Below are 15972 nucleotides of genomic sequence, written 5' to 3' on the forward strand. Positions count from 1 at the left end.
CACCCAGAACAGTGTCTGCACAGAGTAAGAAATGCAGAAGTGTCTATTAAGTTAAATAAAATGGACTTGATATTCAGAGCTGTCCAAAACTTAAATGAGCTCTGTGGTGGGTGATCGGACGGTGGGCACCTCGTGGGGATGATTGGGCGGCAGTGTTCTGACAGAAAGTCCACCGAGACTTGGAGATTACCAGTGTCCAGATCTGGACGGTTCTCTAAGGTAACTTGTAAACTTGGATTCAGTTGCATGTGCATAAAAAAAAAAAAAAAAAAAAAGGAAGAAGTGAAAGACACTTCTCCTCTAACCAAATGGTCATGCATCGTATCTCACTTCTCAAACAACATTCATCCCAGCTTTGAGATAAGAATCAACTGAAGTATATGGGAGGTATATACAATCCTATCAAGTAAAGGAGGGCTCAGTGGAAGTGTGGGGACTTTGGAAAGGAACTGCCAGAATGCCCCCAGAGTCCTCCAACAAAAAAGCATCAGAATTTAGGATCTGCAAATCTCTCAAACCCTCCTTTATGATTTTTTTTCAGACCAAACAGATGTGAGCACTTCCATGTTTTATCATTCAAAACAGAAATCCATGTCTCAAAACTCCAAATCACATGGAAATAAAGAGGTATAACAAAAGACTGAGAAGACATCTGCAAAGTACTTTTAAAATACTGAAATTCTAATTACAATGGGCACCATGTGTCATAGAAGGTTAATGACCAATAATATAAAGACAACAGTGACCAGAACTAACTCTTACTAAATTAAGAAACTCAGAACTGATGTAGATATGAGTGCCAGAGGGCCGGGAACACTGTGTATAATCCAGGTGGAAAAACTGGATTCATTTAATAATTGTTTCATTATTGCTTTGTGCAACGTGAAGCAGTTGGAGAAAATAAAGATTTATTAAGTATCCACTTTTGGTCAGGCGTAGTGCTAGATGCTTTATCTGTGTTATATCTAATTCTCAGGCTAACCTTAAGAAAAAGTTAATTTAGTTCCATTTTATACAAAAGAAAATTAGAGTTCAATTTAATAAACCCATTCTACTCTTACATGCACTTTTGAGGGATTATAAATCAATAAAAACTTTCTGAAGAGTAATTCAGCAGAACCTATCAAAAATTTTAAGGAGCAAACTTACTACCTCAGCAATTCCATTTGTAGCCATTTATTCCCCAGAAAGACTTTCACAAGTGTGCAAGGATATTATGGGCAATTGTCTTCACTGTAGCATTATTAGTAATATTGACAATCTGGGGACAATCTAAAGGTTCTTCAGTAAAATAACTTAGGATATATTCTAGAACACTTTGAATGCAATAAAAAGAATGAAGTAGATGAAGTTAAACTCATTCAGAAAGATATCTCAGAAATATTTTTGAGTGTAAATATCAAGATACAAAATATATGTAGCAAAGTCAACTTTTTATTAATAAAATATACATACATCTGTACGTACATAGTGGAAGGTCTGGAATAATACATACTGAGTGATTGATAGTAGTTATATCTAGAGAATGAGAATGAGGAGCTAGGGTGGGAGGGACCACTTTCTACTTTCTGCTCTTCTGTATTATTTTAAACAAATATGTGCTGTTCCATTTTTAAGAAGATGGAAAGTCATAATGGGCCCAAAGTCACACAAGCAGCAGCTGGCAGTCAGAATTCAGCACAATTCTTCCTCCAGAACCTACTTCTAAGTTTGCAGTTTGGAGTTTGCAAACTTCCTGATAGGAGTTTACTCTATCTAGGGTGTAAAACGATGCAAAGTAGAATTACCTGACAGAAAAAGTGAAAACTTTCCAGGGAAAATCGATTTGAGCATGGATGGGGGCCATGGCAGCAACTATAAATGCACTTCCTTGCCAAAGAATACACACTTCTAAACATGGAGGTCTGTACTTGACAGTGTCGTGTCACCTCACCTGGTTTTTCTGAGAGTGCAGCTCTTTACAGCAGTTCCAACTATTCTATGAAGTTACCCCATCAGACATGGTCAGATACACCTAGCTGTCCCTGATTATACCACTTCCACAGACTCCATTCAAGGCATTTATATCTCTAAACTTAAACCTTCAGCATCTCCTCTGGCTTTTCTCAGGCAGCAGCATGCTGAAAATCAGGATTCTAGTAAATCACATCCTCATAGCATAAATTCCATGGCAGGCAAAAGAATTGGATTTTAAGAAATACCACAATATTTAACAACACTGTTGATTATAAATATTAATGAGGTACAGATCCTTGAAACAATGCAACTAGGACACAGTAAAACAATGAATACAAAGACTTAAAAATATTTCTGAAGTTCCAAGGATACTGAGAGTGGACAAACAAAACAAAGTGATAATGAATAATCTCTTTAGAGTAGGATGGACTCTTATGAATGGGGAAGTATCATGAGAATAACTCTATTATAAGAATCACTCCATCATGAGAACCACTGTTAGCTACTTATATATGTAGGTTCAAATATAAACTGAAGTCACATCTGAAAGTTCAATGGTTGCAGCATTCAAGTAGGCAGTATCTAGACACATCACACAAATATACATGCATGCTTGTACACACATACATACCTACCTGGCAATTTCACCTCAGAGAAAACTCCTAGAGACTAACATACAAGTCACCTAAAAAAATGTATCCAAACCCAAATGAACAGGTCAGCCCATCTGGGTAATATATCCTGTCTCCTTCCAGAAAACTACTGTCTCTCTGTTTTCTATCTTGTTTTTTGTTGTTGTTGTTTTGTGTTTTTTTTAAGTAATCTCTACACCCAACATGGGGCTCAAACTCATGACCCTGAGATCAAGAGTCACATGCTTTACCAACTGAGCCAGTCAAGCACCCCTCTATTTTCTATTTTGAACCCAATGTCAGAGAGGAGCAGAGTATTGAATAATTACAAAAAAAAAAAAAAAAAAAGACAAACATCAAAATCCATCCCTTGACTTACATTTAGATAAGAGTGTAAAAATCAAGAAAACTTCATATGAATGTTCCTCAGGTGGGGATATTTCAGCAAAAATCATTTTACTAAAGATCATTTACAATGCAAACTGCAAATGTTATCAAGCAGATTTGTGCTTTAAAATGTGCAGCTATATTCTACAGATTAACCACCTGATGGCTCCACATGAAAAATTACACCAAAACACACCGGTGTTAGTATAATTGAGAAGCGTTCATTTAGAGATAAACTTCCTACCTCTTGTAGCTGTAGGTACTGAGGATGAATAACAAGTAATCACATGAATTAATAAGATGCCTTCAAACCTTTCAGCTATTTTCCAGCCAGCACATCATGACTATATCAAAAGTGTCCTTGGCATATCACCATTCTGGGTTTTCTCATCCCATCTTTACCCTTGCCAATATTTGACCGGAGGCAGAAAGTTCAATGTAAATAATCAGAGCTTCAGAGTGTGCATATATGTGAATATATATGTCTAAGTAGCTCACTTAAACAAGGTATCATTTATCCATTAGTCAATATTATCTGTTTGAAATTTACCTAAGACCTAGAAAATAAGCAGGAAAAGTCCTGAGCAACCAAAAGAAAGTCTAAAAGTAAGGATAAAGTGGACCATATATGTAATATATCTAGTGGCTTATAGAAGGTATTCAGTAAACACCACCATACTACTACCATTATCATCATTGTCTCCACATGGCTACAGAGGACCTGGGACCAGTTATCCTAAAAAATGTACTCAAATTTAACGCAGCTAAGAAGCAATCAACTGAAATGGAAGACACATTTTGCTTCTGCCAAACCTACTTAAAATAGTAAAGAGTACAGTTAGCATTCTGACAGTAAGGGAGAAAATACAGAGAAAATTATAAATGTCAGACATAAATCAATAGGAAAGAAGTGTGAGGCCATTTACACCAGGACGTATAGTTTAGAGGATCTGAGGCCAGGGAGATCATCATGTAATCTTTGCAAAGCATACACTTTATGTTCTTAATGATGACACCATGGTAAGAATAGTAGCCATGGAGTCAGATCTGAGTTCAAGTCCCAGCTCTACCTCCTTATGGTTTTGTGATCTTAGTTAAGTTAGTTAACCATTCTGATCCTCAGTTTACTCCTCTATTAAATAAGGATTGTATCTCTTCCATGATAACTCTAAATGAGATGTAAATTATAAATGGCTAACAAAGGGATCACCACATGGAATCCACTTATTAAATGGTAGCTATAAGGGCACCTGGCTGGCTCAGTCAGAAGAACATGCAACTCTTGATCTCGGGGTCAAGTGTTTGAGCCCCATGGTGGGTGTAGAGATTACTTAAATATTTTTTTAAATGGTAGCTATATTATTATTACACCTTGCTTTGAAAAAATATGAAAATATATAGTTAACTTTAAAAGATCCCTTTCAAATAGTTTAATTCTATAAATCAATTTTGTCATGCAAGGGGATAATTTTCAGTTATCTAAAAAATGAATATATGGAAAGCTTATTCCTACATGATGCTTCCATGAATATGAAAAGTTGGTTTATAATATAATATATAATCAGACACAGGTGAAGGAGAAGATATGTAACCAAAAGGCAGAAAGAAAGAACAATGTCTTTTTTTCCCTTTATCTGGGTCAAAGTAAGTTCACAAATGTCTCAGACTTAAAAGGCTGTTGAAAAATTGTTGAAACTGGACCAATCACTGCACTTCTGTAAGTGCAACTGTCCTAGCTTAGAAGTATATTTCCAGTGTTTCTTCCATGACATTTCTCTGTTTGTCCATTTAAAATCACAGAAAAAAATGTGAACTCCTCCAAATATACTCTTACAAATGCCAGTGATATCTTGAGCATCTACAATGGCAGAGGAAAGAATTCCTCTTTGAAAGAGTACAAAACTTTCTGATGACATTCATGCTATGACCTTGGACACATTCAATTGGTTTAATAGCCATAGTATTCCACAGCTCTTAAGAGGAATGGTAAAAAGAAAGGGAAAGAAGTATGGAATAACCAGTGCCTCTCTAGCACTTGAAAGACACTCAAGAAATCCCTACTGAATTAGTAAATACATCTATCCTAACTGGAATGTACAGAGAAATCTTTAAGATGATAGATAGATAGATAAAATTAGGACTTGGTTCAAAAGAACTGAGTCTATTATTCAGAACTCTGGATATAAATGACAAAAATACAGCTCAAACACAACCAAACAAATATAAAATGTATTGGCTCATATAAGTAAAAATGTCAGAAGTTTACTACTTTTGGCATAGCTAGATCTGCTGCTCAAAAATGTCCTCTCTTCATTTCTTGGCTTCTTGTCTTTTGGGTTGGCTGCATCTTCCAGAAATTTCTCTCCATGTGTTAAGAATAGATAGCCACAAGCAACTTCTGACTTACATAGACTTTGCCCTCAGAAAGACAGAAAGGCTCTCAAACATCCAATTACCCAGAAAGGGACTCCACACGACCCTGCTTAGGTTTGACTGGCCCTGCACAGATCACAGAATTCTGATTTGCCACCTTGGTTCATGTGACCACATCTGGAGTGGGGTGGGGATTGATAGCCTACCAGAAACATATGATGAGAGGAAGGGACAATTTCCAAAAGAAAGATGTAGGAAAGACAAAATGGTAGATGCCAGCTAGAGTTCCCTACAATAAACTACTTTAATATCCTCTGTTGTTTCCTTCCTTGAGCCTCTGTAATATTATATTCAGGGGTTTACATGCCCCAGACCTCACCAGGACTTAAACTCTCTCAGGGTAAAGGATGTGTTTTCCTCAGGATGTGGTTCATTAGACATTGTGAGCACTCACTAATTTAAAGGGATAACTTACAAAAAAAATTATATTGTAAAGAATTATACAATTGTACATTTGTATACATTTAAACTGCAAATAATCAAGAATTATACAAATGTAAATATTTAGAGCCATGGACTTGTCTTTGACCTTCTCATAGAGTTAAAAACATCAGAACTTCTATCTTAAAATTCAGTGATTTTAGGAGATGATGCAGGACTGCTTCTGACAATGGCTTCTGCATCTATGCTTCCTTCAACTTGTATCTTTTTATTGCATGCCATTTTTCCTCATTCACATCATAAAGAGGCTGAAGATAAAATATGTTATACAAGTTATATTTCCAGGTAATAGTACCCATTGTAATACTGGTTCCCTGTTCCTGGCATTGAACAAGATACCTGAAATGTAGCCACATCTGTTTTCCTTTGTGTTAGTTATCACATCTAGGCTGGCTTGCATTGGCTCTTTCTCCTGTAAATGATGTTTCCCTTAATACTCAGAGTGAAGTGGTTTTGGCCACTCAATATACTTTCAGCCCTTTACAAGTCATCACTATCTTGAAATTTCATTATCTTGAAAGTTGAGTCTCTCATCAATTTTTCTAAAATTACATATCTAAGCTTCTCTCTCAAGGTTTTCTGGTTTTCATGTATTTACAATTATGTCAGGAAGAAAAATTATAACCCTTTAAAGGAAGACCATGTTTTAATCATCATTTTTTAATAACCAAAAAAATGCTCCTAAAAGTACATTTGTATTTGGTCTGAAAAAGGAAAAAGTGAGTGGAGAAAATGTGAAAATATTTCAGTAAAGATAAGACTAGAAAGTCAAGTCTCATTAAAATGAACACTGCTGCAATAGAAGTTCACTATAATTTTCAAAATATTTCCAAGCTCTCTCTGGACAGTGACCAACAGTAATGATGTCTTTTTGCTCTTGCTAAAATGAAAGTTTCTTTTGTTAATAACTTAGAATTACAAAGGCTTTATCCCTCAATTCCTAATTGTTACTAGCTATTGTGGAGGGGGAATACTTGGCCTGAATACTTGATTCTGGAGCAAAAAGTGGAAAGAAAAGCAGAAAATACCAACTAATACAGCAAAAACCTCCTCACAAAGAAATGACCATCAAGAGAAATATAAACTGCATCAGTGTTATTTTTTTTTACAAAAAGAGAAGGAAATGGGTAATACAATCCATGGACTCTACCAAGAAGAAAAGGAGCTTTGACCAAAAATGTAAGCTATCTTGCATTACAATTTACACAAAAGTTTTACCTATATCACCTCAGAGAGTGTAACAATTCAACAAAGTTATATAGTAAATATTATATTATCACTTTGCAGATTAGGAAACTGCAATTCAGACTTGATGTGTTTTCCCAAGAGAGAAAGCCAGCCATCTTCTCATTTAAACATTTTGTACCATTTCCATAACACCACGTCTGCCTCTGTTGCTTCAGTAAATTAGCCATATATTTTATAAATACTGAGGCCCTATATGCCCCTTGAATAAAATCTCTAATTCATTATAGTTTCATTCTTTCTACTTTTTAGTTGTCCCACATATTTATGTCTAGATTAGTTTTACTTCTCATTTTTTCTATAGCTTCTCTTTTTTAATTTAATTTTATTTCATTATGTTATGTTAGTCACCATACATCATTAGTGTTTGATGTAGTGATCCATGATTCATTGTTTTCATATAGAACAATCTAAAATGTAGATGATAACTAATAATTTATATATTGAGGATTAGATGAGATATAAATTATGGTTATGCTATTAAAGAACTCGTCTTTTCTTATGATAGGCGTTTAGTAGTATTGTATAAGAATTGAAAAAAGTATGCTATGCAGTGAAATATGTCAGCATTGCCTACAATTAGATGATATAGACCTAACACAATTTATCATCAATTTGCAGCATGGATGAGAAGTAAGTGCAGAAGGAAAAATCTGTGTAAATGTGCATGAAAGAACTCACTGAGCTTGCATTCTAATTATAATGACAGGAAGAGAAAGATCCACTTAAAACACTCAACTCAACAGTTCTCTCCATTCAAGTTCACCTAACTAGTGGGAAAAAAAAATGGCCTCAAAACATAAGTTCCATTATTTCAGTTATCTTTGTAAGTTATTCTCAACCTGTACTAAATTCAGTACATTGGACAGCATCTTGGCTTAAAAAAAAAAAAAAAAAAAAAAAATTAGCCATCCACTGACCAGGAACCTGAGCAATTTTGGTACAGTAAGTTGGAGTTTTCAGATTCTAAGATGAAGAGGAAAAAGAAAAGATTTTGTGATCCTTTCTCTGTGAACAGTTTGTGTTTTTTTTTTCACCATAGTGGGGTCTATGGATACTCATTCCAGTTCTCTCAAACAGGACAGCCAGCCAGTTCCTACAACCCTGAACAGTTAACTGACAGAGCTCAACAGTGCTCTTTCCTTGGACTCTAAGGCATGTCTATATTATCCTGCCATAGTAATTACTTTGTGGATAAAGAGAGCATAAAAAATAGCCAAGATTTTGAGTTTGCCAGAGTTGCAGATGCTTTGAAGTTCCACTGGAAGTGCTTTGAAGTTCCAATTCTAATATTGCTAATCTATCTTCCCAAACAACCTCTAATAATATGTTAAATAAATATTTAGTAATTGAATATTTGTAAGTGAGGTGAACTATGTGAATATGTGAATCTATATTTTCCTATGGATATAATTTCATAGCCTAATTAAGCCAGTTAAATGAACAAGAGAAATGATTCCACTCAAAATTCTCTTTCCTCTGTACTAAACTATTATTCCTTAAAATTTTTAATTAACAATAAACCATGTGCACTGACCCAACCACACTTCTTTAGTATATATTCCATGAGGCTAGTCCTGGAAAATGTACTGTTTGCTTGGAGAAATAATCATCGTGTAACATTCATAATGGTAAAATTTCCAATTCAGGCACCATCAGTTCATAAAAATAAATTCTTACATTTGCACTACAGAATGGAAAACAGAACAGAGAGGGGTGAGCCTGGAGACAGATAGTTTCTGGAGTGGATATGTGTAAGCATTTTGAAGAAAGTTTCTCTAATAATGACTTAGGATCTCTTGTTATTGGCATTTCTCAGGATTCCTTGTTTGGAAAATACATATAAATTAAGCACTTTTGTACTTACAACATTGTCTCAACAGATTCTCACAGTAACCTTACAAAATAGTTAAGGCACGAATTTGTTACCCCATTTTAAGAATGAGCAAATTGAAGATCTGAGAAATCAATTAACTTTTCAAAGTCATATGACTAACATGTTAGAACTGGGTCTCAAACCCAGTTCCTCTGACTCAAGCTCTATTCTACACCACTACTCCTCATGTTCCTTTGGACACGTGTATTGGAAACACCTCTTCCATGAAGGTGGATAATAATCCACTTGCCTCTCTTTTCAGTTGTGTTCATATATTCTGCAATGTATCTATATTTTCCTTTGAAGTAAAGAATAAAATAGGCAGGTAGACAGCTAGGTATAATGTGCTTTCTGGAATGGTCTTTAACTATGTGCTTAATTTTGCTTTAGCCAATAATTTCTGAACTTTAAAATTGCTATTTGTGTGAAGAATAGGAGTAGCAATTGATAGCAAAATATTATTTCACTTCTTTCAATTGCTGCTTTCAAATGCTCTAACAATATGTATGTATCAACTTGAGAAATCATTTCACTCTCCCAACCTTACTTCCCCCAAATTATATTTCACATAGTTAAACTCCAGCATTGCTATTATATTCTTAATCTCTCCCTACTATGGCTCCCTACTACCCCCACAATAAAGGATAAATTCCTTAGGATGATGTTACAAGCCATCCATTATCTATTTTTCTTTCCTCTCCAAACCCCTTCCCCAACACTCCACTTTCTCTTTCCAGCTAAACTGAACAACTGTGCAGTTACCCAGTAGAGCCCATTTTTACATTACTGCGTCTTTGCCCATAATCTCCCTTCTTTCTGAAAGGTCCTTATGATTTTTCTATCTGAAAACTCCATTCTTTCTTCAACTTAGTTCAAGCACAGTCCATAAAACTCCTTGAGCAATCTTTCTAATCCCTTACAAAGCAGGGTTGATGATCCTCTTTTGTTGGGCATATCTCAATTGTAGTAAATTGTCAGGTTCTACCTTGGTACCTACCACAGGATTCTGTAGTCAATTTGTATGTCTCCTTCCATGTTTTATCTTATTGCCTCTGTTCCTAGCATGGTACCTAGCAAGATACAGCAGTTGCTCAATAAATGTGTACTGAATGATCAATGAATGTGTAAATATCCCATTTAATAGAGTAGCTAAGGAAACAGAAATTCACTGATTTTTTTTTTCAAGGGCAGAATCATCCAAACACCAAATGTTATCTTGTCTGATCTTTCCTATGTCCTATTCTAATATTCATGTAAAAGTACCAAGGATCTCAAACATATGACCTTCAGCATATAATAATATAGTTGCCTAGAACCTAATACCCAGTGAGAACAGAAAGGGAGATTTATTTATCTTATGCAAAATTCTAGTGCTATCACTACTGCCCTTGAGCAAAAATTGTAATCTTGTGCATTTCTATTGTTGGTCTTTTATTCTCCCCTCTTCAGTTCTGAATATTTAAAAACAAAATAGCAAAATGAAACAAAAGGAAATTCTAGCATTTTTGAGGCAAATGTGGATCCCATGGATAATAACCTTATTCACTTGAGACTCCATCCTCAAGATGCTACTTGCATAGTAGGAAAAGCAATCACCACATCTAAAGAACCTTGTGGAGACATACTATGAAGTTATAATCTTGAAGAATAAAAATCTAAACAAAGGCTTGGATTAACTAAAAGAAATAGATCTGGAACTAAGTTTACTAATTTTACAGTTGGACGCCTATTGTAAATGTTCTTTTTGATCCTTTACAAATCCATACAGCAATTATTGTGGAACATTGGCCAGAAACTGTTGTGGATTCTGTGGATTATAATACAAATATAATCACAAAAATAAATATTTTTTATATTTATATACAAATATATTTGAGGAAATAAATATTTTAAATAACAACCCCAAAATGTATAATTTAAGGTCTAATTCATTAGGATAGATAAGTGCAATCAGAGTTCATGGAATCAAATTATATTTGGTCTTAAAACCAGTTCAGTATTTGAACAAAGATTTTATTTAGCAACGACATTATAGGAGGCATGATACTAAACACTGTGAGGGATGAAATAAACAGGACATAGTCTCTGCCTTCTAGATGCTCAGTATTTAGTAGCAAAGGTAAGGCATTTACACAAATAAAGTCTGTGATACATGCTAAAAGAGATTAAAGTGATAACAAAGTACAGAAGAGAGAAATTTCCCACCTAGAGGAAATCAAGAACCACTTCACAGAGGTGAAGAGTTGCTGTCAGGCAAAATGGCAAAATATACATTAAAGCACTCCATATACTGTAAAATCCTGTTCCATCGTTAGATGTTTTTTCTAAGAGCAGAATGGAACATGTTGCATTCTAAATTAGACATCAAGGAGGATATTTGGATTAGGTACTTTTAGATGTAAAAACAGAGGTCTGCTAAGAGTACAGAAACCAAAGATGCACATTATACCACAGACGAGGAGATGCCAGACAGAGCAGGTCCTCGTGGAGGAAGAGCTGGAAGCTGAAGCTTATTTGGAAATCAAGGTAGCACTGAGGACCCGATCAGCAGGGCTTGTGCCTTTTCACTCCTTGTCTCCACCACTTTAACTTAGCTCTTCACGGGGATTCTCTTCCTCTTGCTACAGAAACATGTGAGCTTGCTTTCTCCCCTGCATATCTTTTCTTGCTCTGCTTTGTGAGCGTTTCTCCTTCAGATTCCATTTGTCTTTACCCACCTTGGACTCTACCTTAGGGCTGCTCTCTATATATTTATCTTTTCCAAACCAGGCCATATCAGCTAACCCTGTGCAGCTTAAGGATTGCCACCCCTCCCCCACCTTGACTCAGGTGCCAACCATTCATTGTCCAGTCGGCTTTGATTAGGGGGAAAGGACTCTGGTTCAAAGTTGATCATGTAGTTGTCTTCTTTCATTCACACCTTCATTCATTCAAGCTTCATTTTATGTACTAGATGATACAATGTAAACAAGATTTTTGTTAAAGTTTTTGTCCTCATGATGCTTTCCTTCTAGTTGGGAGTGATAATAGTATAAGTAAGAAAATAAACAAGCAAGACCAATTCAGTTGGTGAAAAATGCTGTGGAAGTATTAGGATATATAGTAAGAATGACCGGGAGTGGGGAGGGGAAGAGATGCTAACTGGCTGGGTGGTTACAGAAGGAAGGGGTGCCCTGTGAGAGGAGGAGTCGAGTCCCTAGTGTGGTCAATAGTGAGTTCTATTGTCATACCGTAAGAAAAATACATCAAGATTGCTAAGTTATTATACCAGTCCTCCTCCCAACCAAGCTCAAAATTAACTTATCAAGTTTAAATTACATATATTAGCTTTTATGAGCTGTGAAGAATCAACTTATAAGTATGTAGAAGCACAAATCCAAGATAATAAAATGACCATTCAGTGATAGATTTCTTATTAGAAATTATGATAAATCAGGTAGGATTCCTACTCCATAGGATTATTGATAGGGTAAAAGTCAATACAAAATAAATGATGTAAAGGCAATTTTAGATACAAGGGATCATGATCTTACTATTATCAAGTAGAGAGGAAGAAAGGACATTGAATCCCAAGCCAAATAGGCATCGATCAATCCCACTTTTTGGAAATTGTGAGTAATCCAAAAATGCTTACAATATGTACACATGGTGTTCAATAGAGAGAACATTCCCAAGCCTAAATTTCACTAGGAAAAACACTTTATGTGCATATATTTATGCCATCCCTGTTAGAAACATTATTTAAAATCAAACTCCTTTCACTTTACCATTTATTTAGCCTAAATGCACTATAATTTGCACGCCTATATCTCACAAAAATATAATTTTTTGTCAGAAGTTTTCCTCAGTTTAAAGGTTACATTCTCAGATCCTGCCATATTTCTACATCATCCTAAATTCATATAAGAACAGGTAAGTAGCATAACTAAAATATTTTTTTTAATTGTAGGCAGGGTCATGTAATTACCAGTCATGGCTTGTCTAATTTTATAAATACTGGTGGAAATTGTTCAATAGATCACTTTTTTTGACTGACCTTTTCCTACATCCATCACTAATTCCCCTTCACCAATTAGTTTACATTGAGCTTTCCTCTGCAGAATGCTCTTTTTTTCTACATCCATTCTTTAGACGTTCCAGAAATAGGACTTTTTATATGATTTGGTTTGTATGTACATTTATAAGAATTAAACAATAATTTCTCTTGGGAAGGAGCATGGTGCAGAAAAAAGACCTGCATTAAAGACTTTTACCATAAATAGTTGAGTGACTATAAGCAAATTATTTAACTTTTCTGAAGCTCAGCTCCTCAATGATAAAATTTATGATTAAGACAGATGATGTATGTAAAATTTGGGGCACAAATTAAGAACTTAGCGAACTTAATCCTCTTTCAGGGTGGCATAATTTTCTAAATGTCCAACTGATTATAGGAGGAAAAATAATGTACTTTGAGTTCAGTATAAGACATGGTTCAGAACTTAACATGAACAGTCTTAGAGTGCACATTATTTACTTGGTGGAAAAAATGGCTACCTTGGACATATTAATACATATCAAAATGCATGTTTCAGAAATGTAGGAGTTATTATAAAAATTGCTATAAAATACTTACAGGATACTTGGCTATTTAAATATGATCCATCAGCTATTTGCATTTCACAAAGTAACATGAGCAATTACATTTTCTTCTTTGGCTAATTTTATACTACTCATTGGCTAAACCTCATTTTCTCATCTAAACTAGAATTAAGTTATATAAAGAGGAAACTCAATAATGCTTAGTTTCAGTCTCGTTTGGGCTGAGAATTTATCAAACACATTATTTAATTCAGTGGAGACAATGTTTTGTGATCATAAATATTCAGTTCAGAAATCTGAACTATTATTTTCCAATATGACTGAGTCACAAAATGTTGAAACAATAATGATTTGCCTTTGATTGGCTCTCTCACCATGATGACCTCAAGAGGCTAGAATTTGGAAGCAGAATATAAATTCCCTTCCCAAGGTTAAAAATTTACTAACTGTGTGATCCTGGAAAGTCACCTAACTTTTCTGAGGCACGGAACTCTCATTTGTAAGACTGAGAATAATGTCTACTCCACTTCCTTCACAGCTATTTTGAGGACCAAATGAAATGCTGCGCATAAAAGCACTCAGAAAACTGAAACACTGAAACAGGTTGGAAGAAACTGGGCAGAGTAGTGGCTCCTTTCTTTTTGTTCCCATAGCTGGCTGTTCACTGCACTCCCCAGTATTATAATTATCTGTTCTCATGCCTGAAACATAATACAATAGCAGGAGGAGAGTAGAAACCTGAGGTCTGTGAAGCTCCAGACGAAACCATCTGCCGTCAGCAGCCAAGAAAACCTGGGTTCAAATCACTTATTTTACCAAAAACAATGTTATCTTTGTGATGTTTTGTGATGTCCAGCTTCTGCAAGGGGACTCACAAAGGAGATGTATGGAAGACAAAATGCAGCCAGCCAAGCGGTTGCCCTGGCTGGTGGCATTAGCATCTCCACTTCTAGAAGGTGAGGAAAGGGGTGGCTCGTGGTACTCACATCCCAACCAACAGACAAGTTTAGTGGCTCCAGAGTAGCCCACTGTCCACCATAAAAATCCCTGAGCAAGAATGAGAAATTGGTCCAAGGTTGGAATATTAGAGGATTTTTACATTTATAGGCCAAGATAAATTGGTGAGGCTTAATGGGAGACATTGCAGGGTACTTTGCCCCAGGCAGTGGTTGTTCTGATGTTACAGGAGAGAACCTGCTCAATCTCATGAACTTCTCTCTCTCCCCGACCCTCCAAGAGCCAAAGTCTGTACTTTAAAAAAAAATCCCTAATTCCTGATTTTGGACCAAACGGTCAGATTTCTACCAGATTAATATCAGGTAAACGGGACCCACTCAAATGCATTCTCTTGACAGAAAGGCGAGTTGATTATTACACCTGCTCTTTCCCACTGTCAAAAGAGTGCAATCCTCCCCTTCCCCCACCCTCCTCAAAAACAAACAGAAACCATCTGAGACAGAGCCATTGTTTGTATATGGTACTTGTGTGCACCTATCTACAATGTTCCTACTTCTATTAAGGAATGTTTGTCTGCCGACATTTTCGTATTTAGCAGCAAGTCTCTTCTTGACAGACTCAGAAAGGGGCCCGCAGAGGAAAATTCATCATCTGATTAAGGCTTTCAGGCCAATTAAAACTCTCTAGACAGTATACACTTTCCTTCACTTAGATTTCAGTGAACAGAAAGTAGATTATCTCTTCAGGCAATTCTCAACTCTAAAAGTGCTTGTGGTTTCAAGATTTTGGCAGAACTTGTTGAAAATAGCATCATCATAATACAGTTGTACAAACGCTAATTTCAATGGCTCTTTTGTCCCACATGATGTATGATTAAATTTAGGAAGGTCTGTTTTCCCCCCTCAGAGTCATTTCTTTTTTCTTTTTCCACAGAGCCAATCTGCATCACTTAAGTTCAAACTATTATATTAGCCATCCTTTTCACTAGACTAGAGACCTTCTTTTTAATTGTCCATATCATGGCCACCATGCATCAAAGGTAGGACCATTATTTTCCATTTATTTTCTCTTCTAAAGAACCAAATTCTTGTAGGAGGAGTTTTTAGGGCTGGGAAGAGGAGAGTGTCTGAGAACGGGAGCAGATTCTATCATCGGCAGTCTAATCTGGGTCTGTAAATATGCCAAGCCGGGGACACTTCATACAGTTCTGTATTCGGGTTTCAGTTGGACTTGTTTTCCTTACAGACATAGGGAAGACTCACTGGGACTTGATCCAGAGATGGGCATCCGATGGAAGCTGCCTGAATAATTTTGCATCTTGATTATTAGAGCAGTATGATGCTAGTTTTCTGGGGCACTGTAGTCTCGCTTAAAACATGTATAAACTGTTTTATTAAAGATAATAGCACTATTGGGAGAGAAAACAAAAGTGATCACTTAAATGATAATGTAAGCTGATAATTT

At 35.7% G+C, this 15972-nt stretch overlaps 1 protein-coding gene across 6 annotated transcripts in view; it reads left to right on the forward strand.

Annotated features, from left to right (window-relative positions):
• Nucleotides 1-15972, forward strand: part of KCNMB2 (potassium calcium-activated channel subfamily M regulatory beta subunit 2) — a 228884-nt gene that overhangs the window by 27236 nt on the left and 185676 nt on the right. For 3 of the 6 annotated variants that reach the window (XM_035728295.1, XM_027585532.2, XM_027585537.2), the window contains exon 3: nucleotides 15442-15547. The exons of the other annotated variants lie outside the window; for them this stretch is intronic. In XM_035728295.1, coding sequence (XP_035584188.1) covers nucleotides 15528-15547 — 20 coding nt within the window. In that variant the 5' untranslated portion in view covers nucleotides 15442-15527. The remainder of the gene's footprint in view (nucleotides 1-15441; nucleotides 15548-15972) is intronic. 6 annotated transcript variants of the gene reach the window in all.

This window comes from Zalophus californianus, chromosome 1 (assembly GCF_009762305.2).
Source record: "Zalophus californianus isolate mZalCal1 chromosome 1, mZalCal1.pri.v2, whole genome shotgun sequence".
Lineage (NCBI taxonomy): Eukaryota > Metazoa > Chordata > Mammalia > Carnivora > Otariidae > Zalophus > Zalophus californianus.